The 24,976-nt window shown below is 39.5% G+C and overlaps 1 protein-coding gene across 2 annotated transcripts; it reads left to right on the top strand.

Moving 5' to 3' along the window:
• Positions 1-1,255: 1,255 nt before the first annotated feature.
• SLC40A1 (solute carrier family 40 member 1) lies at positions 1,256-24,692 on the top strand. Of its 2 annotated transcripts, none has more exons than XM_004601220.3 (8): positions 1,256-1,688; positions 2,112-2,179; positions 8,894-9,053; positions 11,766-11,881; positions 13,047-13,173; positions 19,914-20,159; positions 20,915-21,568; positions 23,091-24,692. In XM_004601220.3, exons 1-8 carry the CDS (start codon positions 1,646-1,648, stop codon positions 23,402-23,404), a joined length of 1,728 nt encoding a protein of 575 aa, XP_004601277.2. In that variant the 5' UTR covers positions 1,256-1,645; the 3' UTR covers positions 23,405-24,692. The 2 variants fall into 2 exon arrangements, with proteins under 2 accessions (XP_004601277.2, XP_054977741.1); XM_055121766.1 differs by having other exon boundaries at positions 20,912-21,568.
• The last annotated feature ends 284 nt before the right edge of the window (positions 24,693-24,976 follow it).

Genomic DNA, 24,976 nt, shown 5'->3' with positions numbered 1-24,976 from the left:
CAGTTTCCATGCGGAGGATCCACTCCCGGGCTTGGGCGAGATTTGGAAAGGGTAAGGTCCCAAGCTGGAAGTGGGGAGCAGAAGGGTTTGTACGCACCAGGGGCTTCTGTCGGCAATGAATGAGGGCCACCGGACCCACAGAAGACTAAGTCGGGTCGTTTGTTTCTTGGGTTTGGGGTTTGTTTTCTTTAAAATTCACCTATCCCTGCAGGAGCTCACCCGGACAGGGTCAGACCCGGGGCCGCAACTGGGATAACCGGTATTCCTGGTGAATGCCTGTCCCGGGCGATGCGGGGCGTTTGGAGGAGAGCGGGGCGCGGCTTGGGGAGGGCGGGAGAGCAGAGAGGCAGCGCGCGGGTGTGGAGCGCTAGCAGGGGGCGCGTTGCCTTGGGGTCTTGCTCCAACAGCCGCCGGCTGGGCGCGAACCCCTCCCCCCCCCCCACACCCCACACCGCGGTGGGCGTTGGTCCCTAACTCTGGTCAGCCAGATATTCCCAGCTCTCTCCAGACTCTGAAGGGGGCGCCTCCGATTCTGATCCGCCTTCCCGATTGGAGGGAAGACCCTCTGCCTTTGCTGGGAATAAAAGGCTCCCCAGCCCAAGAGGGTCGGGGTGGGACGGCCAAGAAAGCGGCCTCGGGGGACCAGGATGGTATTTCTTTATGTGCAGATGCATGTGAAAAATGACATTCAGGCCCGGCGGGTGGGCAGAAGGCCGAAGTCACTCAAAGGGCTGGTGCCCCGCAACACCGCAGAGGGTCGCCGGGTGCGCCCACCCCCACCCCCACGCTCGCTGCAGCGAGTCCAAAGGCTCCTCAAACCCGGTTGGCCGCGGGTCGCCGGGAGTGGGCCCAGAGGGCCTTGAGCACTGCTTGCCAGCCTCCCTCTGCAAACGACTTCGCCTCAAAGACACCTTGACCACGCTCCCCCACGCCCGCGCGCTGCAGGTCTGCGCGGTGCCCGTGGGTGGCCGCCCTCTCCCCGACGGCGCGCGGGGCTCGGGTCCCTGCAGCCAGGCAAGGCGCGCCACCGTCTTCCCCGTCCCCGCCCGCCTCCCCGCGTCCCTCCCCGCGGAGCCGAGGGCCCCAGCAGGGCGGCGGGGCCGGGCAGGGCGTGGAGGGCGGCGGGCTCGCGCCGCGGGGACGCCCGGGCCGGCGGGGCAGCGAGGGGGCGGCCCCGCCGCGGCGCACGGAGCCCCGCCCCCGGCCCGGTATAAGTGCGGCGCGAGCCGGGCGGCGGCGGCGGCGGCGGCGGCGGCGGCGGTGGTGCGGCAGCGGCGGGCCGAGCTGGCACTGGGGCGCGCGGCGCGGCTGCTGCGTTCGGCCTGTTGAGCCTCTCACCCGCTTCCATAAGGCTTTGCCTTTCCAACTTCAGCTACAGTGTTAGCTAAGTTTGGAAAGAAGACCCAGAGAAGATCTCCCTTCCTCTCCGCGCGCCACTTGGCTCTTTTTGTTGTTCACCCAACTAGCTTTGCCGTTGGGGGGGGTCTGTTTTTGTTTTTGTTTTGTTGGTTTTGCGCAAGGCTGTGTGTGATTTTAGTGGTGCTCTCTTCGCTTGCCCACACTCCTCTGAACAAGCCCCTCAGCGAAAGCAGCAGCAGCAGCGGCGGCGGCGGCGGCAGTGGGAGCCCAGGGGGAGCCTGGTGTCATGACCAGGACCAGAGAGCCCAACCGCCAGGAAGGATGCTGCGGTGAGTTGAGCGTGCACGGACCCGGGCCGACCTGCAGCTCCACGGAGGGATAGGCAGAATGTGTGGCTCAGTCGTGCTCTGTCTAGAACTCCTTTGCAGGACAGCTCGAAGGTGTGGGCGTAGGGGCGTGCAGGCCGGCAAGGATGCAGTAGGCTTCTAGTTTGGATCGCCGTGTTTAAAGGGAGTGAAAGGATATTGAACCATGAACATTTTTCATTGTGCATGAAGTTAGGCAGCTGTTGGCGGAATTTGAGTGGTATTGAGTAAACTCAGCTCTTGGATTCCTAGATGACCCGGTGAAATGTGCGTTGTTTACTCTACGAAGTAGTTTTTAATAGGAGCAAATGAAGAGGCTTGAAAGCGTTCCAGCCTGAATGAATGCCTTTTCTCCCCTTTTTTATATTTCCCACTCTGTATTTGCAGGATCCTTCGCAAACTACCTGACCTCTGCGAAATTCCTTCTCTACCTTGGTCATTCCCTTTCTACTTGGGTAAGTAAGAGTATGCAGTAACTCTTACAACATACTTGCACAATTTTGTTTCCTTTTATTTGGGCCAGTTGTGTTAAGCCACCTTGCAGTTTTGTCATGAAACTTAAACAAATTGTCCAAATGAACACATTTTAATGGACAAGGTATTTTGCCCCGGAATATTTTCCCATAGGTGTTAGTAAATGCTGTTTAATTATAAGGTTATAAGACTTTGTGTAGATTGATAACTACTCAGACAATTAACAAGCAGAGTAATGTTTGTATTGCTTGTAAATTGTATGTTACACCACTAAACAGTAGTAAATAGAAACATTTGCTTCTCAGATGGGAAGGATGTCACTTCCACCCTCTTCTTTTACATTAAAATGACCAACTTCAGCATACTGCACTACGAAAATACAGCAGAATAGTGTAGTGACTGACTTAGGTTAACACTGTCATTCTAGGATTATCAACACGGTTGACTCCAAAGCAAATATCTGAGTGATAAAAATTCTAGTCTTTAAAAAATATTATCTATAGGCGGATTTTTCAGGAGCACTGCAGGCTCTTTAAAGGCATGACTCAATCAGCAACTGCTTCCTAATTCTTCTCTGGCTTCATATGTGATCTTGGAAGGGTCCTAGAGAGTTCATGAGCTTGAGCTTGCTAGAAAAAAAAAACTCCAAAAAAATGCTGTATGTGTATTTAATAACAAACAAATCTTTAAAATTAAACAGTTCTTTTTAAAAGCTATCAATCTGAGCATATTGTAGTAATGCCTGGTATTTATTTTAAACCATAGGTGAATGATTTTGAGAGTACAGTTTGTGAATGTTATTTACTTTTAAGTTGGAAACTTCATGTGAATCCTAAAGGCATTTAGAGGGAACTGTTGGTGAGGAAATGTGTACCCTATGGCCTTGGAAAATTATTAAGCTAGGCTATCAGCTCTTTAAAAAATGCTAGTTTAAAGATGACTTTTTAGAAAGGCAGGCACTCTTTTCCCAGATGCTCAGAGGAGGATGACTCTGCAGATATGTGTAAACAAAGTGGAACTGGTGTGAGGTAGTTTCATGTTGGTTAGCTGTTGAGTCTAAGCCGAAAGCTAGTCACACTATCCTTAATTAATAGAAGCCAATTGTTTGTTCTTTCACTTAAATTCAACAAGTGTGAGGCATTAAAGAAAACATAACAAGCGGTGGAGATTGGATCTGAAATTCTTATCTTCAGACTTGAACCTGTCTCTTGGAAAATAAGTGCATTAGTTCCAAATACTGTTTAAGTTTAAGGTTTATATAACCTTTCAATAATTGGTTGGGAGATCACATTTACCTAAAGAGTGGACCTGTAGTGGTTCCAGGTGAACTTTTCTGGTCATGTCTATTCAAGTTCCATCAGAAAAGTGACAGACACTCTAATCTTACAGTAAGTGGAGCAAAGGGGGTTCTGTGGATAAGTTGGATTTTTTAAAAAAAGAAAAATTAAAAAGCTGAGCTGAAATATTAATATGATTCTGTGGATTTCCAGTTCTCATTGCAAAGAGGTGTAAAAGAGGAATGCTTTCTAGCTGTAGTAAATTCTATCTTTTGTATTTTATTTCCTATTATACACTCTAATTTTATGACAATGAATTTGCTGTGTATATAAATATGTATATAGGTATGCATACATGAGTATCCATTCCCTGAAAACTCTGACAAATCCTGATTTCCTACACACTGAACATAAAGGTATTAGAGTACAAGATAATATCAAGTTAGATTTGTGTAGGGTTGGTTGATTTTTTATTTCTGTGTTCATTTTTATCTGCCAAATCAGTACTCTGTATTATATACTTAACCAAATAAAAGTTACTGTTAGAAGTGGGACCGGTCATAAAAAAAACTTGCAATATAATTTAATATTGAATTTATTTATTTTGGGGAGGCCATACCTGGCAGTGCTCTTGGCTTACTTCTGTCTTTGCACTCAGGGGTCAGTCCAGGCAGGGTTCAGGAGACCATGTGGAGTACCCACTGTATGGACTCTCTGGCTCATGTATTGACTTTTAAAAGTTCCTATATAAGATCACAAATATAACAGTGGACAGTCATGCAAGAGAATGGTCTATTCCTTATATCTTATTCTCAGATCATCTCCATTTACACCCCAGATCTCTCTCTACTCACAAAGATTGCTCTCAAAATTCCATGTAGGGCATTTACCTTGCATGCTGGCCGACCCGGGTTCATTCCTCTGCCCCTTTTGGAGAGCCCAGGGAGCTACCGAGAGTATCACACCCTCATGGCAGAGCCTGGCAAGCTCCCTGTGCTCCCCGTGGCGTATTTGATATGCCAAAAACAGTAACAACAAGTCTCACAATGGAGACATTACTGGTGCCCACTTGAGCAAATCAGTGAGCAATGGGATGACAGTGACAGTGACAGCATTTACACCGCCTGACCTAGTCTAGATTTGTTTCTAGCTCTGCTCATTGGGATACAAGCTGCATGAAAGCATGGGCCTTGATGTTGGTCAATGACTAGATTTCTAGTGTCTGCAGTAGTATTGGGCATATGGGGTGACTTTGATAATGTAGGAATCATTAAGTGATTAGTAATTGTGATCATTTAGATATTCTTCTGGCTCTCAACTCCCAGTATTCTGGTGGTAGATGAACATATAGACAAACACCAGAATCTGGTGGGAGGGCATGACCAGGCTTAAGATTCTGCTTGGTTAGCATTTAGAATTTAGCTGATTCTTTATTTTTTGAATCACCATAAGATAGACCATCACAAAGCTATTCATGATTGTGTTTCAGTCATACCATGGTCCAACACCCATCCCTCCTCCAGTGTACATTTCTCACCACAATGTCCCAAAGTTTCCCTCCTGCCACCTCCTTACCACCCCCACCCCCACCCGCCTCTATGGTAGGTACTTTTCTTCTTTCTCTCTCTCTCTCTCCTTTTGAGTATTATGGTTTGAATTACAACTACTAAGAGGTCATTGTCGTGCTTGTTCTGGCTGTTAAGTATTTTTATCGGGAAGGCACAGCTGGAGTAGCCTTTTCATTTTTTATAACTGGGTGGCAGCTTTGGGATGTGGAAATGACTGCCAGAGCTTCGAGGAATTCAGTGAGATAGGGGGAGGTGGCCCATCACTACCCAGAGAAAGCCTGAAGATTTCAGTCACAAAACCCACATACCTAAATTTTCAGCAGGTTAATATCTCGGTGAGGTCCTTCTCGAGAAGGTGGAGTCCAGACAGGGCCACGGCAGTGAGTTTGGATTGTGGGAGCAAGTGGCTACTGGGGGCTCTGTTCAGGCAGACACTGGGCTCACCTGCCCCACTCTGATGTACCCGGGTCTGCTCGGCCTTGTGCAGGTCTGAGATTAATTGCTGCATTTGATCTCTTTTGAGATTTATTTACTGGTCTCTGAAGCAAAACTGATAAGTAATTTTCTATGGCTGAGCCGGAGGTGGTTTCTAAACCAATTTTGGTGGTTTGGTTTCTCGAAAAACTTGGTCCTGAATTGTTGGAGTCCATTCAGAGGCACGGTGGTGATATTGGAGTATCAGGAAGCCTGAAAGCCCCATCAGGCTGCTGATGTGCTTACCCCGCGGGTGTAGGTTGATCTGGTGGTGAGGTGCCCCCTGTGCCCCAGTCTGCCTTTCACCGCCTGAGCTCTCTCAGTGGGCTGCAACCCCCAGTCCAGCAGAACCTGATCAGGGAGCACATGCCCCCATCCTTGGTCTCTAGACAATTGTCGCTCAGGGAGGTTTTCTTCCATAATATGCTATGGGCAGCAAAGGTTACCAGGGAAGAAATGGCAGCGGGGCCACCCTGCCGTGGGGAGTCACTGGGGCCCAATGGTGGGAACACAGGGCTCCGCCTTAACTCTGGGACCCTTGCTCTGCAGTGGTGCTGAGTTGGACCTGAAGGGCCCTATTCAGACATGTTAAAACTCTACCACTGCCCATCGCGTGGAGAACTGCGGTAGCTCTGCCCGCTGGCTGCTCTCTTACAGTGCCACTCCGGGGCGCTCTCTGGCTGGTTTCATGTAACAGTGCTCCCTGGGACGCAATATCCAAGGGGCACCCACATTAACTCACAGTAATTCTATGGCCCCATTGGCTGCTCAGAGCTCTGGGAGCTGCCATCCCTCTGCCAGCCAGCCCAGGCGCTTGCCACTGTGCTGCTGCCATCTTGACCAGAGTCAGCCTTTCTCTGGTTCTTGGGCTGTGTGGATGGAGGCTCTGTGGCTTCTTATAGCCCAAACCCTATGGAAATTGAGCTAATGAGAGCAATTTTGTTCCTCTTTCTCCATGCAAGATAAGCAAGAGAGACAAGAATTATAAGATGATATTTTTTGGAAAATACGGTAAATTTTTTTAAAAAGAAACAATAGTAAACTGTTTCTTTTTAATGCTAAGGAAAAGGAAATTTACTCAGTGAGCAACCTGTCATGTAGAGCATTTATGTGTTTTTATTTTTAGAAGCTATTTAGAAGAATGGAGATTAGGATCAATTGTTTCCCTCTCCCCATCATATATTATTCTAATCAAATCCACATTTGCTCCTCATCCTTAAAGATTAAGAAAGTGATGTAATTTGCTGTCCATAATGGCATCTTCACCTTAATGTATAAGTGTCTCTTTTTATTGGTCTCAAATAAATTATATGGGTATGATACACTTTTAATCAGTTCAATGGTATTTGCAACTTAATTCCTACTTAAGTGAAAACTTTCCATTTTAAAAGCAAATTTATATGAGCTATTTAGGAAATATTAATCATGTGCCGGTTAATTCTCAAACTCTTTGAAGACTCATAGAACAAATCTAATTACCAGAAATCAGTCAAGACCTTTGTCTCCTGTCCTCATTTTAACTCATTTGCAGCTACAAGCTGCAGCATATCCTCTCTTAGACTTATTCCACCGCCATTTGTTGTGCATTTACTCTGAGCCATGCACTATGCTGAGGATTAAGAGGGAAGAAAGTTCTAGATTTCACATCCCTCACTGTCATGTGATAATAAGTTTCTCAAATATGCCAACTGGCTTCTAGCAAGCGTTTGTTTTAACATTTACTTGACTGTACCCACCCTGGCCCCTGAAGCTTTATTCTTATATTGATTTTAAATGGTATTATTGAATTATTATTATAACTCTCTACACCAAGTTTTCCCTGCCTTGGGCTGGATTGTTCTTGTTGTAGTGTTGTATATGTGTTGTACATGCCACCAACACCCCAACACACACACACATACAAACACACATTTACAACAAATCTACACAACTACAGATATTGCAACTTGGCCCTTGGAAGATCATATCACTCTTCACGAGAGGTTTTCATGATGTCTATTGTAAACAATTGAGGATGTTTCTCTGCATTAATATTAGTTTTAAAGGTTGCCCTGGTGGGGCTGGAGCGATAGTACAGCGGGTAGGGCATTTGCCTTGCATGCGGACAACCAGGGTTTGATTCCCAGCATCCCATATGGTCCCCCAAACACTGCCAGGAGTGATTCCTGAGTGCGGAGACAGGAGTAACCCCTGAGCATTGCTGGGTGTGACCCAAAAAGCAAAAATAAATAAATAAATAAATAAATAAATAAATAAAAAATAAAGGTTGCCCTGGGTTTATTGTCTAAAAATTATTTGACATAGAATAATGGATTACATCTGTACATTAAATTTATTAGGAATTAATAGGTTTGAAGTGAATTAAGAAAGTAAGTACTTTTATATAGTACCAAGTCCACAAGAAACCTGGCTTGGGAGTTTTGTTTCTTGCAGTTATTTCCAAATATAGGTTATGAGAAAACATTGTTATCTTGTTTCATGTTAAACTCAAGAAGTGAGGGACCTATAGTCCAATAAAGATGTTTTTGCATATTAATTTATCTGGCTTATTTATTCTACATTTTCCCTTCATGAATTCCAAAATTCCAATATATGTACTGTGGTGAGAAAACAGTGGTAGATTTTTTTATCCTTTCCAAAACCCATCTGCATTAAGCTATTATAATATAAGCTTGATTTTACATTTATTTCTCTAAATCTTCATGCTCGGTCAGAATTGTTCAAATTGATTTCATCTTTCTGATTAGTTCTGCCATGTAATGACTTGGAAATCTTTTTGTAAAATTCAGCATTGATTTTAGAATGTAAAAGTAAAACAAACTTTCAGTAAAACAAATATGACAAAATATTTTTGTCTCATCATTTTACAAACTGGGAAATTGGACCTTTCTTGACACTCAAGGCAGAATGCAGGTATATTAACTAATGTCCTTTGGTTCCATTCTGGATCAAAAGGAAACATTTACATGCATCTAAGATTAGAGTAGAAAAATCTAAGGAAACAATACATTTTATTTCAAAAACTCTTCTTGGGGCAACATTTTTTCCCCCTAGAATAACAAATGTGTATTTTACTAATATATTATTTCAAAAATTTTTAGACATTTTTTCATGATGCAAAGATGGACAGTTTTGTACTCAGGGATCACTTTTGGTGGGTTCTGGGGAACATATGGGGTGCCAGGGATGGAATCCAGGTTGGCCTTGTGCAAGACAAATGCCTGTATCTGCTGTACTGTTGTTCTAGCTCTAGGATGGACAGTTTTAAAACCTGACTGTTGACTTGAAAATAATTTATTTGATGTAACCAGAAAGTACCTTTTGAAAAGGAAGCAACCTTTTGTATAACTGACTGCAAACTCTCTTCTTCTTCAAGGGAGATCGGATGTGGCACTTCGCTGTGTCCGTGTTTCTGGTTGAGCTCTATGGAAATAGTCTCCTCCTGACCGCAGTCTACGGGCTGGTGGTGGCTGGGTCTGTTCTGGTCCTAGGAGCCATCATTGGTGATTGGGTGGATAAAAATGCCAGGCTCAAAGGTGAGTGGTTCTCTAACTCAGATTGTATTTGTGCAACAAGTGCACAAGTGTCTGTGTGATATTAATAACAACTTTGTTTTGGATGTCCTGGGGTGCTTGAACAAAGATAGGATGCTAGAATCTTGGTCTTAAAGGATTTTTTTTTTGGTGTTTTTAAAAAACTCTTTGCCTGTTCATAAATTCCAAATGTTAATGATTAACAAAGTAGCAGTCTTCTTGGAACTATGTTAAACATTAAAAGCTTGCCTAACCCAGACATCCTTTCTCACCTAAGGGAGTCCCTGTCCTGTAGTGTCCTGTGACAGATTTAGCATCTGTACCTTGGGCTGCTGGTTCCACACAGAATTGCGTGTAAGGTTGTTGAGAATTGTAGATTCGGAATAGCACATATGATCCCTGGTCACAGGGATCTGAGTTACACATTTTTTTTTTTTTTTTTTGCTATTTTTGGGTCACACCTGGCAATGCACAGGGGTTACTCCTGGCTCTGCACTCAGGAATTACCCCTGGCCATGCTCAGGGGACCATATGGGATGCTGGGATTTGAACCCGGGTCGGCCGCGTGCAAGGCAAACGCCCTACCCGCTGTGCTATCTCTCCAGCCCCTGAGTTACACATTTTTGAGGATTGAAGAATAATACATTGACATGTATTGTGTTAGTACTGAAATCATACATTTTGATGTAGGAATGAGAGAAAAGTAATTGAGCAGTTCAGTTATTCGGAATACCTGGGAAAACTGAACAATCATTATTCAGGGCAAGTTTTCCTGAATTGCTCAGTTAATGATGCTAAAGCCTGGGTGTGACACTGCAGATGTTACTAGTTTTTTTTTCCTTTTTTTTTCTCTTCTTTCTGTTTTTGGACCGACCATACCTGGGGGTACTTGGCTTGCTCCTGGCTCTGTGCTCAGTGGTTACTCCTGGTGTATCCGAGGTGACCAGGTGGTGCCAGGGATCAAACTGGGGCTAGACTCCATGCAGGACAATCACCTTAACCGTGTATCATCTTCAAACCCATAATATCAGTCTTTTTCAGTGCATTGTCTTCTCTTGGATAAAGAGCAACTAATTTGATTTTTAAACAAATTCTGTATATTTTTATTTTGAAAATGGGTAGACTAAGACACATAGGGAAAATGTCTTCTTTTCCATCATTAAAATATTTACATTATTAAAGTATATTACAAATATACATATATATTTAAAGTATATTATAAATTGAGTGCTTTAACTTCTTGATGTTGAACATTGAAATTGTAGGCTAGCAAAACATGAGTTAATTGTTGAGTTGGGCATTGTCGAGATAGAAATAGGGGTTTCAGTGCCTGCCTTAGGTATTACTGACCCGACCCTGATTAGAGTTCCAGAACCACATAGTCCCCAGAATATTGCTGGGAATAGTCTGGGAACACCCCCAGTACTGCTTGGTTATGGCCCTGAGAACTACCTGAGTAGCCTTTGTGGTCTTCAGCACAGGAGCTGAATAAATGTGCCCACAAACAGCAGCCTCAGGTGGCCAAGGATAAGCCACGAGGGGGACCCCATGTCTCCTGAGCACTATTTGGGAGCCTTCTCTAAACAAAAGTTTGATAGAATAATGATATCCCATCTGTACAGTGTGATCATTTTATGTCACCCTCCATGAAAATCTTTTTTGAGATAACCTTTTCTTCCCTAACATACCTGTGGACATTTGTTAATACCTTTCCTGTTGCTGTTATTCTGTCTTTAATTATCTGTTCACATGTGTGTCCTTCCTCTGGTGTTTGGGTCCTGAAAGGTAAGACTGTTGTTCAGTTACTTTTTTATGGTTATGTAACAAATGTGTATATGAGTGAATTAATTCCACGTTGGGGTTTTGTATGAAACTAATTTCAGAAAGCCAGGTTTTGTCATGAGGCTTTGATATGACCTCCCAAGCTGAAATGAACTTCACGATCCTTGAAGACAAGAGCTGTAATTACACCTTATATTTACAACTCTGGATTTTCAAAGGGTTTTTATGCACATTTTATTTTTGCATCCTAATGACCCAATAAAGTAAGGACCCACCTTAATGACCCATCTTATAGATACAGGCATAAGAGACATCAGTACATCTGCCCTAGATTGTCTACCTTCATTGGCACTTTAAGAAATTTGGCAGAATCTGTAATGGAATGCATTGTTCAGTATTTAATAGCAGTAGCACAGAGCATTACTTTGCCAAAAGAAATAGCATGGCTTCTTCATTTTTGGCCGATTTTTTACGTGCATTTCCTGTTTTACCATACCGTCTTATCTTAGCAGATTAAGCCTGCCATGTAGGAGGTTATGGATTCCATAACCTTCATTAACCTCCAAGCCTTATCTCCAGGCTCTCATTTTAGCTTAAGCAACAAGGAACTGAGGAGAGATTGGTATTGTCTGTGTAGTTTAGTTCTGTTCATGATAGTAACTTTCAAGAGAATAAATGAAAGCAGTCGTTTTGAAAGGCTTTAGACAAAATGGTAAGTATTTCATCAATTTACCTGCGAGTTTTAACTGGTTTGGTGTGATTTTTCCTTTCCAGTTATACTGGGAATAGTTGGGGCAAATTTTACTGAGGAATGAATTTTTTCTTATATTAAGCTGCGAATATTTTAACTGCTAGTCTGGTGATGTGCGGGTGAAACAGAGCGCCATTGAGATGTTTTGCTGTAGTCAGCAATTTGTTTGTTTCCTTCTACAGTGGCCCAGACTTCATTGGTGGTACAAAATGTTTCGGTCATCCTGTGTGGAGTAATCCTGATGATGGTCTTCTTACATAAAAACGAGCTTCTGAACATGTACCATGGATGGGTTCTTGTAAGTTCCCCATGATATTTTTGGCGGCAGAAAATTTAACAGCTGGCAGTGGTGAAAGAGGAAAGCCTTTGTAGGCTAGGAACTGTTTTCTGCAAAGGGATCTTTTAGTATCAATCTCTGTGTTTATTTTAGTATCCCCTACATGTTTCTCTCCCCCCTCCCCATTATCAGGCATTCATTAATTACTGTCCTATTTTTTATTTGCTTTTAATGGCATAGCTAAGATTTTATATTACTCAGTTGTTAGTTTTCAGTACATTAGTATTAACCTTAATTTGCTCATACTACATGAAAGTGTTGTACATTTACAAATTAATGAATATAATGTCTTCTTCTAATACTAATTGGAATTTTTATTAGGGATATGGTCTAGATAACATCTCGCACTGATTTCATGATAAGTTGACAAAAATAGGAAAAACTCGGGTGTGGTGGAAATCTAATGGGCTTGATGTCAGAATTGAATTTTATTGTGTGTATTTGGATGACAGGAAAGGGCTTCAAAGCCTAGTTAAGGGTATTAGAAATCTGCTATGACTTCCTGTGGGCCTCAACATGTTCCAGAGGGAAGCACAGGTCAAAATGTTATAAAAAGGAGGACCAGAGCCTAAGACTAGTGGCTGACTGGCAAGGTAGGGTTCCACAAGAAGGAAACATAAGACAACTATGGTTGGAAAAAGATTGAGAAACACCTATGTAGTCTATTCCCATCAATTTGTTGATGAAAATAGTAAGACAAAGTGATACTAGCTGATTGCCCATTGTGAATATAACTAGAGAGTATCTGAATTTTAAATTAAATACAGATCTTCTGACCCTTCATTTTTTTTTCAAAAATAGGTATTTGGAGGGAAATATTAAAACTCACCCTTATATTAACACTTTGTGGTGACCATCTTACAAATGTGCACATAACTGATGTTTATATAATGTGTACTACAGATGTATGAATTATGAAGGTATTTTGCCCTTTCACTTGATGACTGATATGTATTGTTTGCTGTGTACAAAGTAAAATATTTCCTATAAATTAAATTAAAATTGAAGTTTTGTTAGTATGTCACCAGATTTCTCTGTAGTCCATTTTAAACTATAATTGTAGAGTGAAGTCAGTTTGCTATGGTAAACTGACAATTTAACTCAACTTCTTCTTGAAATTTCTTAGACTTCCTGCTATATCATGATCATAACAATTGCAAATATTGCAAATTTGGCCAGTACAGCTACTGCAATCACAATACAAAGGGATTGGATTGTTGTTGTTGCAGGAGAAGACAGAAGCAAATTAGCAGGTAATTTAATTTTATGTTTCAACTGTCACTATCACTGTCATCCCATTGCTCATCGATTTGTTCGAGCGGACAACAGAATGGTTTATTTTAGGACTTACTTAAATTTGTAATAATAATGACGTAGAAACTACTTTTCTGGGCATTTTTAAGAACAATGCATTGAAAGCATAGTCTTTTTCTTACACAGTCTCAAAGAAAACATTTATTTCTTGCTTATGAGAACTTCTCTTTTATTCTATGCAAACCAGACAAATAAAGACTATTTCTTTTGAGCTACTTCTTTCTTTTATTGTTTGTTTAATTTCATGGGCCACATATGGTGGTGGTTAGGATTTACTCATGGCTCTGTGCTCTGGGATCACTCCTGGTGGGTTCAGATATTATGCTGGTGATTGGGAATTGAACCTGGGTCGACTGTATGCAAGGCAAGCACCCTACCCATTGTACTGTTGTGTCAGCCCTGAGATGCTGCGTCTTGTTTTTGCTAATTCTTTGAAGTGTTTATAAATAGTTACCTAAAACTTAAAACAGTGAAAATGTGTCATAGGACTTATCAGTCATGCTAAGGATGTTATTTTCAGGTACATAGTGATCATATGAGGGATTTTATGTTTATTCAAAACAAATGAAGACAACTTTATTCTAGGAATCTCTAGAAGTTGTTCCTTCAATTTAAAAATTATGATATGTAACTTTTCTGTTTGTTTTGACCACACTTTTATTGCACATATAGTATAATTGCTCTTAGAGACTAAAGAAAGAAAAGGCAGAAACAGTTTTTAGGATACTTAAGATCTTAGTTGCTCATGGAAAACTAAAGAGATCAAAGACCAGAGTATTTTCAAAATTGTGAACCATTATATTAGTATTACTTTGGGCTCAGTATAATTTACTTCATTTGATATTCCCTACCTGTCACTCAGTGTACAGACACCAGTCAGACTGATCATTGCACAGGGTGAGGAGTATGCCTGGCTACTGAACAGATCAGCCGACACCGATCTAGTAATCAGATCAGCTGAATCTGCGCTCTTGGCCACTAAGACCCATTGGTATCATAAACACATTGCTTCACCATCTTGACAGACAAGTTAACCATGACTTATATGACTTATCTTAGGACACAGAGCCAGTTTAGGTGCTGGGGTTAGCAAGCAGGTTTGTTGGACAAGACTATGGTATTTTATAGAAATGATAGTAAGGAGCTGGTGAGAGAAAGAACAAACTCTCTGAAATATTTTTAAATTTTTAAAAAATGCTTAAATTATCACTCTGTCAGCAGTTTTATATTTGACATAGGGATAATTGTTATTTTATAGGAAGATGTTTCAGATAAACTTAGCTCATGTGAATTTGCATAACATTTTTTTTATGGAACTGGAACAATTATTCTCAGTGACTTCATTTCTGTGATTATTTAATAATTGGAAATAAGTTTTTGTTTCTTTTACACAATAACCTGTCATCTAATGCTTTGCCCCTTTATTTTCTTGCTGTTCATTTCTTTTTATCATAATTTTTTAAGTTTGTAATGTATGTTTGTCTTAAAATTCAAAAGGCACAGAAGAGTATGATTTGAAAATAGATAACTTATAGGGTGGGGAAGTTGGCTTTAAAAATATTTCTTTTCCCTATCTAAGTTTCTTGACTCATTTTGAATGGTTATTTGTAAAGATATTTTCTCAGAATATTTACATTGTCTTAGATAAATAAATTAAAATAAAGATTTCACATCACTTTGTGGGCTATTCCTGGCTATGAAGTGATTTTCCCAAAACAACAAAAATATGACTGGGCCATTTTCAGCTGTATTTTTTCATATTAGGATTTATTGTAGACTGTTCCACTCAACCAGTCTATTTTCTGGGACTCTGGAATTTCTCAGATTTCATGAAGGAAAGAAGCTGCAGATTGAATTCTTGTCTGTTGTGATTTCATATGTAGTATGAGTTGTATCCAGCCAGCAGTAGCCTGGAATAGAAAAACGTCATTGTTGTCTTTCCTTTTAATTTAATGTTAAAAACAATGAATTGAAACAGAATAGAAAATGTCTATATTTTTCAGTATTAGCATTTGGTGCCCTTTCTTCTACAAGGCAAAGATAGAGACGAAGGGGAAATGGAGGGTAATGGGTAATTAGAAAACAGAAGGGAAAGAAGCTTGCCTTGGGTTCTTAGAGGTTGTATCTGTGTACAGATGTACCAACTCTTGTCAAGTATAATTTTTGTTTATGCAAGTTAAATTTTGAGGTTGATGGCAAAGAGTTCTTGTATGCAGCCCAACTAGGTTCGATCCCAGTATCCCATATGGTCCCCTGGAAGTAAACCCTGATCACAGTCATGTGTGTTCCCAAAACAAAATAACCCCCTTCTCTGAAAAAATTGTAAATTGTATCACTGAGGGTGTAGGACAGCAGAAATAATCCCTGCAGGTTTAAAAACTTTACAATTTCAGGGGCATCAGGACAAAATATAGCTGTTAACCTATATTCGGTCATCGTCACTGTCACTGGCATCCCATTGCTCATCGATTTGCTTGAGCGGGCACCAGTAACATCTCCAAGTGAGACTTGTTGTTACTATTTCTGGCATATTGAATACACCACAGGTAGCTTGCCAGGCTCTGCCATGGGGGCGAGATACTCTCGGTAGTTTGCCCGGCTCTCTGAGAGGGGCAGAGGAATTGAACCCGGGTCGCCCACGTGCAAGGCGAACAACCTACCCTCTGCGCTATCGCCCCAGCCCCGTTAACCCATATTAGTTCCAGAAAATGCATTTTTCCCATAAACACACTAATTACTCTGTTCCCTCACTTGTCTAGGTACTTGAGTTAGTGTTTCAGTAAAACATTCTCTTGTGACATGACCTTTAGTCTGTCAAACATGTTTAAAACTACCTCCTTTTCCTAGACTTTTCCCCATCTATTGTATTATTTTCTTCCTTATCTTCCTTTGCTAATCTTTGTGAATAGTTTTTGAAGTTTTCTTTTGTTCATGGCCTAAAGAAACAAAAGCTGAGCAAGTGTAGCATATTAGTTTCATGTTGAATGTTTTATTGATTAAAAGTTATTTTCATATTTGAAAGAGACAAATCTGCTTGCTCTTATTTTCTCAGGAAATCTGTTAGTAATCTATGAAGTATAATATATTCATTATAAAAATAAGGGGTCATTACAAAGCATATTTTATATCACAGCTACAGCTCAAAACAGTGAAGCTGTACTTAAATGATCATACCTTTGTATATTTACTTAAGAATAGATATGAATTTATAAAAAGGATATGGGTGTTAAATGATTGGGTGTTAGAATTATTTTCACTTTTCTTCAGAAAAATAACTTTCTTAACATACTGTATTCCTTCTATCTAAACACCATCACATTCCAAAGTATAATATATAACATAGACCTTTAAAGAATAGCAAAACTTTTAAATTAAAATAAATTTGATTGGGGGCTTTCAGAATCAAGTGTGTAATTTTATTAGTACCTGAAATTTGGATTCAAATACTGACTGGCATCATTTGGGTTAGCTCTGCACTTCTGTTTGCATATGAATTAAAAAATTGTTGGGGGCAGGTGGAAGATAGTGAAGCCTGTGTGAAAATGGTCACAAGATCAATGAAAACTGCCTTTGTCTCCCATGTGAAAGGTGAACTATACCAAAGTTCTCCTGTTATCATAGAAGCCTTTTATACTCAGAGAACTAATTGGAAAGCAATTTAGGACCAGGAAGAACTAAAAAATGAATATAGGCAATTTTCTGTTAATGTACTTATTACTCATACATTGCTTTCATCTAAAGGTAGTTGAAGTGATTCATAGACTTATCATTAGTTTTTGCTCTACACTCTGAGGTTCGGAATGAAAAAGTAGGTCATTTTCTTGACTTCTCCTCACCTCGTCTTGTCCTCCACTCTGACTCAGCTGTCTGCTCCCATCATCGTAGATAGAGGTTGTCATCAGGTCTAAATACCCCTTTTCCTATAATCCTCTCTTTATATAATCTCAGTCTTAGACATCTGTGTCTTGAACTTCTATATCCTGCAAATCTAGCTCAGTCCTGGTATCACAACCTCAACAATTCTCCAACCTGATTGGTACCTGCAAGTCATTAATTACCTTCTCACTGTTCATGTCCTCTGATGTTTTCCCTACCCAACTAAATTCTCATTGCATGATTTCCTCTTAGTGCATGTCCTCAATTCACTGTGAATTTCCTCTTTGAGTCTCTCTCTCTCTCACTCTCTCTCTCTCTCATAAGATCCTGCTTAAGATTCATTATGCAAGAAAACATAATGAAGAAAAATGCTTCTCCTTGCGTACTGTTCTCACTTAAAATTCATTAAAATTCGTGATCTCTGAGTTCAGGTTGGTCCTTTCATGCTATCAGATAGACATACAATTTTCTTCAGTTCTTTCTTTCTCCTGCTTTCCTAAGGGACTATTTCTGACTTTCTCTTTTTCCTTCATTCTGTATTTCCTCACACTTTGATGGCCTTGCTTGGTATTTTGTTGAGATAATGGGAAAATGAAACAAGAACTTCCATATGCTTTCACCTTTACATTGGTTTTATTGCTTGTATCTGACGCCCTCTGTGAAGCCTTAACTTTTGTTGCTCTTGGTGACTAGTTTAGAAAACTTCCATTTTTGCAATGGATTCAGTTTCCATTTGTCTTTCCTTCTTTCTTCTGTTTTATTTTTACTTTTTGTAGTTGTTGGTTCTGTGATCACTGAAGATCACATAGACTTGGTTGTGGTGCTTGCATATATACTCCTTAGGGACTACACTGCTTTATTTGTGGTGCTGGTGCCTGTTTTGGTTGCTTTGGTTCTCACACATGCTTGTTTGTGATAATGCTCCTGGTCCTGTGCTCACGTATCTTGTGATACGTAGTTCATCTCATAGACTTTTGTTCGTAAAAATAGACATGTGAATATCTTCTGATTAATTTGTTTTTCTTAAAAATATTGTTTTGGGAGATGGAGAGCTAGTACAGTGGGTAAGGGTCTATCCTTGCATATGACTGACCCAGTTTAACCCTATGCACCATATATGGTTTTCTGAGTATGGCCAGAAGTGATTCCTGAGCACAGAGTCAGGAGTAAGCCCTGAACACCACTGGGTGTGGCCAGCAAATTTTTAAAAGCCTAAGAAACAAGAAATCCTGTCTACTCCTCTGGTACCTTATTTCTTTGTCATTGACTTAAAAGTTATAAATATATATTTATGCGGAATAGGTGCTAATCTCATAACCTTCATCAACCAGCTATTTGCAATATCTCTTCTTTCTAAGGTCCCCAGTAACTTCATGGGACCAATCTAAATCTGCTTCGTAGTACTCATCTTTATTGAGACGTCAGCAACATTTGCCAGTTGATTATTCTCAACTCTTTGAAGCACAATTACCTTCTCTGAGACCTGTCTTCTGCTTCTTAAATGAGAAATTCTTAAGCTTATTAAAAATTTTCTCGACCCCACTTTTATTTATTTATTTTATTTATGGACCTCATATGGAAGGTGAAGGTCAAGAAAAACTTGGCCACATAAAAGGTTTCTGAATGTCCAAAAAATAAAAACTAACTTAAAATACACTGTGTAATGAATATAGGTAGATTGCCTGTGTTGCATTACTCAAACAAAAAGGGATCATGAGAGTAGAAAAAGAAGTCCTATTCCAAGACGTCACATTCTCCTGTTTCACCACACCCCTTTCTCCCTTTTTTCTTCCTAATATCTAAACATAGGCAGAATCAGGACTCAATCCTCACACCTTGTCCCAACCTATTTCCATTCTCTAGAATGCATCTCATCTTGTTGCTTCAAAAGTCTACTACCTCATGACTCCCAGTATGGCTCATACTTCTCCCTTATACTCTAGACTCATATATCAAATGCTTGCTTTTTTTTTAACCTCTTAAATGTCAATAGGTCAATCAAAATCAGATTCTCTAGAACTAAACCCTTGTTCATTTCTTTATTCTCGGATGTTTTGTCTTCCCCTTCACAGTCAGCAGCAACTCTATCCTTCTAATGGTTGTTTAAAGAGGAAAAAAACCTTTAGGATGCACCTCACTTTCTCTCATACACCTCATCTAAGCTGTTTGCAAATTTTTCTGATTCTACTTTAAAGTACTACAATGATCTCTTCATTTCCATCGAGCTCTCCTGATCCATTCCCATGACCATCTCCTATTTGTCTTCTGTTGTTTTTTTTTTTGTTTGCCCCAACCCTCAGCCCAACTGAAATTTTCCTTTTACCTTGGGCATTTTATATATATTTTTTCTGTTTTATTTTTTACCACTGTATTTAATGAATATTTGACACACTCTGTATGTCCTTCTGCTTATTGTCTTTTTTTCCTATGGGAATATAACTTCACGAAGACAGGGAAGGATATTCTTCAGGTTTTCCCCATAGTGTCAGAATGGTGCCACCCCCCCCTAGTAGACATTTCAAAAGTATTTTTAAAAATATGATTGTAGCCACTGATCATTTTAAAAGTTGATGAAATACTAGTTTGTACAATAGCAAGGACATTGTGATTTTTAAGGCAAGTCTAATGTGACTTGATCCAAACAACAGATTGTTTTCTAGTATAATGGTTTTCTAAGAGTTCTTTTCAGACTTTCACATCTTTAGAAATCCATATTCTAGGTCTATGAGTTTATATTATATAAATGGGCAGTCACTTATTGATAGATGGGACACTGATCTGCCTCTTTCGTTCACCTCTATAGATATGAATGCTACAATACGAAGGATTGATCAGTTGACCAACATCTTGGCCCCCATGGCTGTTGGCCAGATTATGACATTTGGCTCCCCAGTCATTGGCTGTGGTTTCATTTCGGGATGGAATTTGGTGTCCATGTGTGTGGAATACTTTCTGCTCTGGAAAGTTTACCAGAAAACCCCTGCTCTAGCCACGAAAGCTGCTCTTAAAGTAGAGGAAGCTGAATTGAAGCAGCTGAATTTACACAAAGGTAAATGTTTTATTCTTTTATTGAATGTTGGTGAAGAACAAAATGATTTTGAATTTATATCAAATTTTATTACCACTAAAAGCCAGCATAAATAATCCCTTCAGTAGATGAGGTAAAACCATGTGTCTGAGGGGTTGAGAAACAGTACTGGATCATACCTCAGGGGATTGGAATTGGGACGTCTTGTGAACAGTTGGCCAAAAGAAGCAATCAGTGGGAGAAAAATTACATAAAGTTGAACCATAGGAATAGGAAGAATAGTGATGGCAGAGAGGATAGGAAAATTATTAGGAGCTTAAAATGTTGTTTCAGGACTATTTGTCAAATTCAGAAAAGGGATGAGAGTATGAAGAGGGACATTTCCTAAGAAGATTGTTTTGGGCTTTTGGGTTACTGGGATCTTTGTAGGGTCCCCGGCAAGTAAGATACTTTGTATTCTCAAGTATTAAATTTTGTATTATAAAGTTTCTTGCTATTTACTTTGGTGAGAGTATAATTTCTAAGAGAGAGGGATATACCATACTAATACTGTATACCAATACTATATAACCAGTTGTATTTTGTTTAATGTAATTGCTGCTTCAAAATTGTTTCTTGGCTGGAATTATTTATTAATAAAAGAAAGTGCACATTATATTTTAGTAGCTAAGGGTATTCATGGTGGATTGTAAGAAGAAGAAGGAAAATATTCGAAGATAATCAGCTTTCTTCCTTTATAACTTGCTCCAAAGTAATGATTTTTTTTTTATTAGCAGAAACTGAGCCAAAACCCCTGGAGGGAACTCATCTAATGGGTGAGAAAGACCCTAACATCCATGATCTTGAACATGAGCAAGAGCCAAGTTGTGGGTCCCAGATGGCTGAGCCCTTCCGTACCTTCAGAGATGGATGGGTTTCCTATTACAACCAGCCCGTGTTTCTGGCAGGCATGGCTCTGGCGTTCCTCTATATGACTGTCCTTGGCTTTGATTGTATCACCACGGGATATGCCTACACTCAGGGGCTGAGTGGATCCATCCTCAGTATTTTGATGGGGGCATCAGCCATAACTGGAATCATGGGAACTGTGGCTTTTACTTGGCTTCGTCGAAAATGCGGCCTAATTCGGACTGGATTGATCTCCGGATTCGCACAGCTCTCCTGTCTGATCCTGTGTGTGGTCTCCGTATTCATGCCCGGAAGCCCCTTGGACTTAACGGTTTCTCCCTTTGAAGATATCCGTTCTAGATTCATTGAAGCAGATTCCATACCTGCAGCCATCTCTACAGAAACACCTGAAGTCCTCCTTACAACTGAAATGCTCACAACTAATGGGTCTGACCCTAATGTTTTCTCCGCAATGAGTGCTAAATCTGAGTCCATGATCTCTGTCAGCCTGCTATTTGCAGGTGTCATTGCTGCTAGAATTGGTAAGACGTCTCTTTTTTGTTTCTTAGTGAAGTAAAGCACTTTTCCTGCAGTGTAGTTTCTGAGAGAATATGACAATAATGATCTGGAATATTGCCCAAGTGTTTTTTTTTGTCTTGTGGTTTGACTTTGGGGCCACACCCAGCAGTGCTCAGGGCTTACTCCTGGCTGTGCACTCAGGGATCCCTCCTGGCAGTTCTTGGAGGACCATATAGAGTATCAGGGATTGAGCCCAGGTCAGCTGTGTGCATGACAAGTATCCTACCTGCATGACAAATATCCTACCTGGAGAGAATTAATATTCTCTCCAGTCCCAGCCTGACTGTTAATTTTAGCAAATGTCACTATTTGTCTTATGTTTAATCCAGAATTTAATACATAAATTTTATTTTACAGTGTGTGTTCATATATACACATGATTTTTGAAAACACAGGCTTGCACATTTAAAAAAATATTATTCTTTTAATGAAATTTAATTAAAATATAAACTATGATAATTATACTGATATTTGATTATCTAGAATCTTTACATTGCTATAACTATTAGTCTATAGTCTATAATTTAGAGTCTCAATGGGCAAGGTAAAAAATGAAATGTTGGAGCTGGAGCAATAGCACAGCGGGTAGGGTGTTTGCCTTGTACGTGGTGGACCTGGGTTCGATTCCCAGCATCCCATATATGGTCCCCCAGCACTGCTAGGAGTAATTCCTGAGTGCAGAGCCAGGAGTAACCCCTGTGCACCGCTGGGTGTGACCCAAAAAGAAAAAAAAAAAGAAATATTTCTGCTTAAAATGAATACACTCGAGTGAGAAAAAGGTTATTCAATGGTTCTAATTTATGTGTATTTATTGTATAATTTGCCAAACAAATAGATTTTATAGCTCCGGAAGGAAACAATGTAAAGACTTCTTACAAAGCAAAGTTTGATCAATCATTAACAGAGTACCTATGAATTACCTTTTCTGAATTTGTTCTTGTAATGAAACCATACCTATTTTATCTTGTGATACAAAGTAGTTCATTAATTTATCATAGACATTAATATTCAAGCAAGACAGCTTTATTGTCAGGGCTTTAGAATCCAAGTAATAAATGTAATAATGGTTTAAAGTTTCTTTACATTTTAACCATAACAACATATTAAGTTCATTAGTTTAAAAAAATAAAAAAAAATATGTACTTAAATAGGATTTATTCTGTCTTTGATTTTAGAATTTTGCTTTCAGGAAAATGAATAAACATCAAAAAATAGAGGCTAGTAAGTTTGTAGATTAGAATTAGTTTTGTCTAGGCACTGGAAAAATAATTTCCTGAAGATACTCAGTACTTATTAGTGAAAAATAATTCTCTATGACACAGCTATTATATACAGATATTTATTTTTAATATGGTGATTTTTACCACATATGCATAGAAATAGGGTTAAGTGTGTTTTGGGCACATCAACTAATTTTTAATCTGTAAATATGAAATATAAAGAAATTATTTTAATTCAATCTTTAAAAATTATCTTTCATTATAGGTCTTTGGTCCTTTGATTTAACTGTGACACAGTTGCTGCAAGAGAATGTAATTGAATCTGAAAGAGGCATTATAAATGGTGTACAGAACTCCATGAACTATTTACTTGATCTTCTGCATTTCATCATGGTGATCTTGGCTCCAAATCCTGAAGCTTTTGGCTTACTCGTATTGATTTCAGTCTCCTTTGTGGCAATGGGTCACATCATGTATTTCCGATTTTCCCAAAAAACTCTGGGAAGCCGGCTGTTTGTTTGTGGTCCTGATGAAAAAGAAGCTACAGATGAAAACCAAACCAATACATCTGTTGTATAAAACAGTCTTAACTGTTGCTATCCCTGTTACTAGATTATATAGAGCACATTTGCTTAGCTTGTGCTTCAGAATTCCAATAAATGGCTAGGTGTTTCTCTCTGGTTTTAACACAGCTGTACCTTGAGAGCTAAAGGCTATTTAGGTAACCTAAGTCAGAATAAATGAGGTGGTTAATATCCCTTACGTTTAGAAGTGGAAAAAAAATGGGGCAAAGAAAAATTTAGTTTTAATATGGAGACTAAAATATATCCCTTATTTCTCATGATCAGATAAAAATTTATATAAACCTGTCACTAGTTTGAATTGAGTGATTTCCATTAGATATTTATTATCTGTACTAGAATTAAAATGCTTATTCAGGTCCAATTAATTGGCTTATTTTGGACACTTTATATTTGTCCAAAATAAAACAAAATTATAAAACGAATTTTGCTCCAAGTATGAAAATTAAAGTTTGATAAATAGTATTATCCTTATTGATCTTAAGGGATTTACACATATGTGGAAAGATGAGATACTTATCTAGTGTTGTCTCATAGAGTGTATGGGTTAAATTTAGAGAGCACCTATATATTTACAATATCAGCTAGGGAAATTAGTTTATTAAGCATATGGAAAACTGCATAAAATAGCTTATGATGTCAGCTATAGGTAGAGGCAAAGCTGTAAAGTAGATTTGTAATACAGCAAATACATAAGGTCTTTCGACATGCCAACTGTTTGACCATAGAAAGCTTAGTCGCTTAACGACACATGGAATGTTTAATGGCAAAATTTGCATTTAACTTACATCACTATCATTAATGATCTCTATCTTGGAATATGAGGGAATAAGCTTTTAGCCTTGCAAGTTCCATGTAGAAAGCAAAGCCACGCTTGGAAAGGTTTTATTTTATAAATCATTTGATTTACTTTTAACACACTGGCTCACTTTGAGCATTTTTACTTTTACTGTTTTATACCCAGGAGTTATTTTTACATTGTTGTGTAGAGCAAGACTGTTCATAAATGTATCCCTTTCATATGTCTTTGAAAAGAATGGGGTTTAAAAATAACTTTTGTATATATTAAAAAAAAAAAACTGTTTTACAAGTCATTTTGCAACATGCCAGTACCAACTGGCACTTTGCCTTAACCGTTGATGCACTTTGGTGGAGACTGCAATACGTTGCTGAGAGCACTTTCTTTATCCTTGAGGTTTAATCTTTTTCTTCTTCTCTCTATAGTATTACATAATGATTTGCTATGTTGTAAAATCTTTGTAAAAATATTTCTATATAAAAACATTTTAAAAATCTTTTGGTTTGTTTTTTTCTGAATTATGTTCTTCAACTACTTAAACATCCTTTGTCATAGAACACCAGTTTTAAACAACAATTTTTTCCTCTTAAAAAGGATACAATGTGTAAGGAGCCAGAGCCATACGTGTTAGTGCATTTGCCTTGCATCCAGCCAACCTGGGTTCTCTCCCCATCACCCCACATCGTCCCCGGAACCCAGCAGGAGTAATCCCTGAGTACAGAACCAAGAGTAAGCCCTGAGCACCACCAGATGTGGCAAAAAAAAAAACGA

Source organism: Sorex araneus, chromosome X (assembly GCF_027595985.1).
Source record: "Sorex araneus isolate mSorAra2 chromosome X, mSorAra2.pri, whole genome shotgun sequence".
NCBI classification, from domain to species: Eukaryota; Metazoa; Chordata; class Mammalia; order Eulipotyphla; family Soricidae; genus Sorex; species Sorex araneus.
The sequence above is the reverse complement of the archived record's forward strand: the minus strand, read 5'-3'. Positions and strand labels throughout refer to the sequence as shown.

What these genes read in the sequence shown, in the direction of transcription:
- SLC40A1 (XM_055121766.1), top strand. Translation starts at nt 1,646, where the DNA reads ATGACCAGGACCAGAGAGCCCAACCGCCAGGAAGGATGCTGCG. An exon ending in CCGCCAGGAAGGATGCTGCG is followed by an intron (nt 1,689 to 2,111) that starts GTGAGTTGAGCG and finishes CTGTATTTGCAG; the next exon opens with GATCCTTCGCAAACTACCTG. An exon ending in TAAAAATGCCAGGCTCAAAG is followed by an intron (nt 9,054 to 11,765) that starts GTGAGTGGTTCT and finishes TTCCTTCTACAG; the next exon opens with TGGCCCAGACTTCATTGGTG.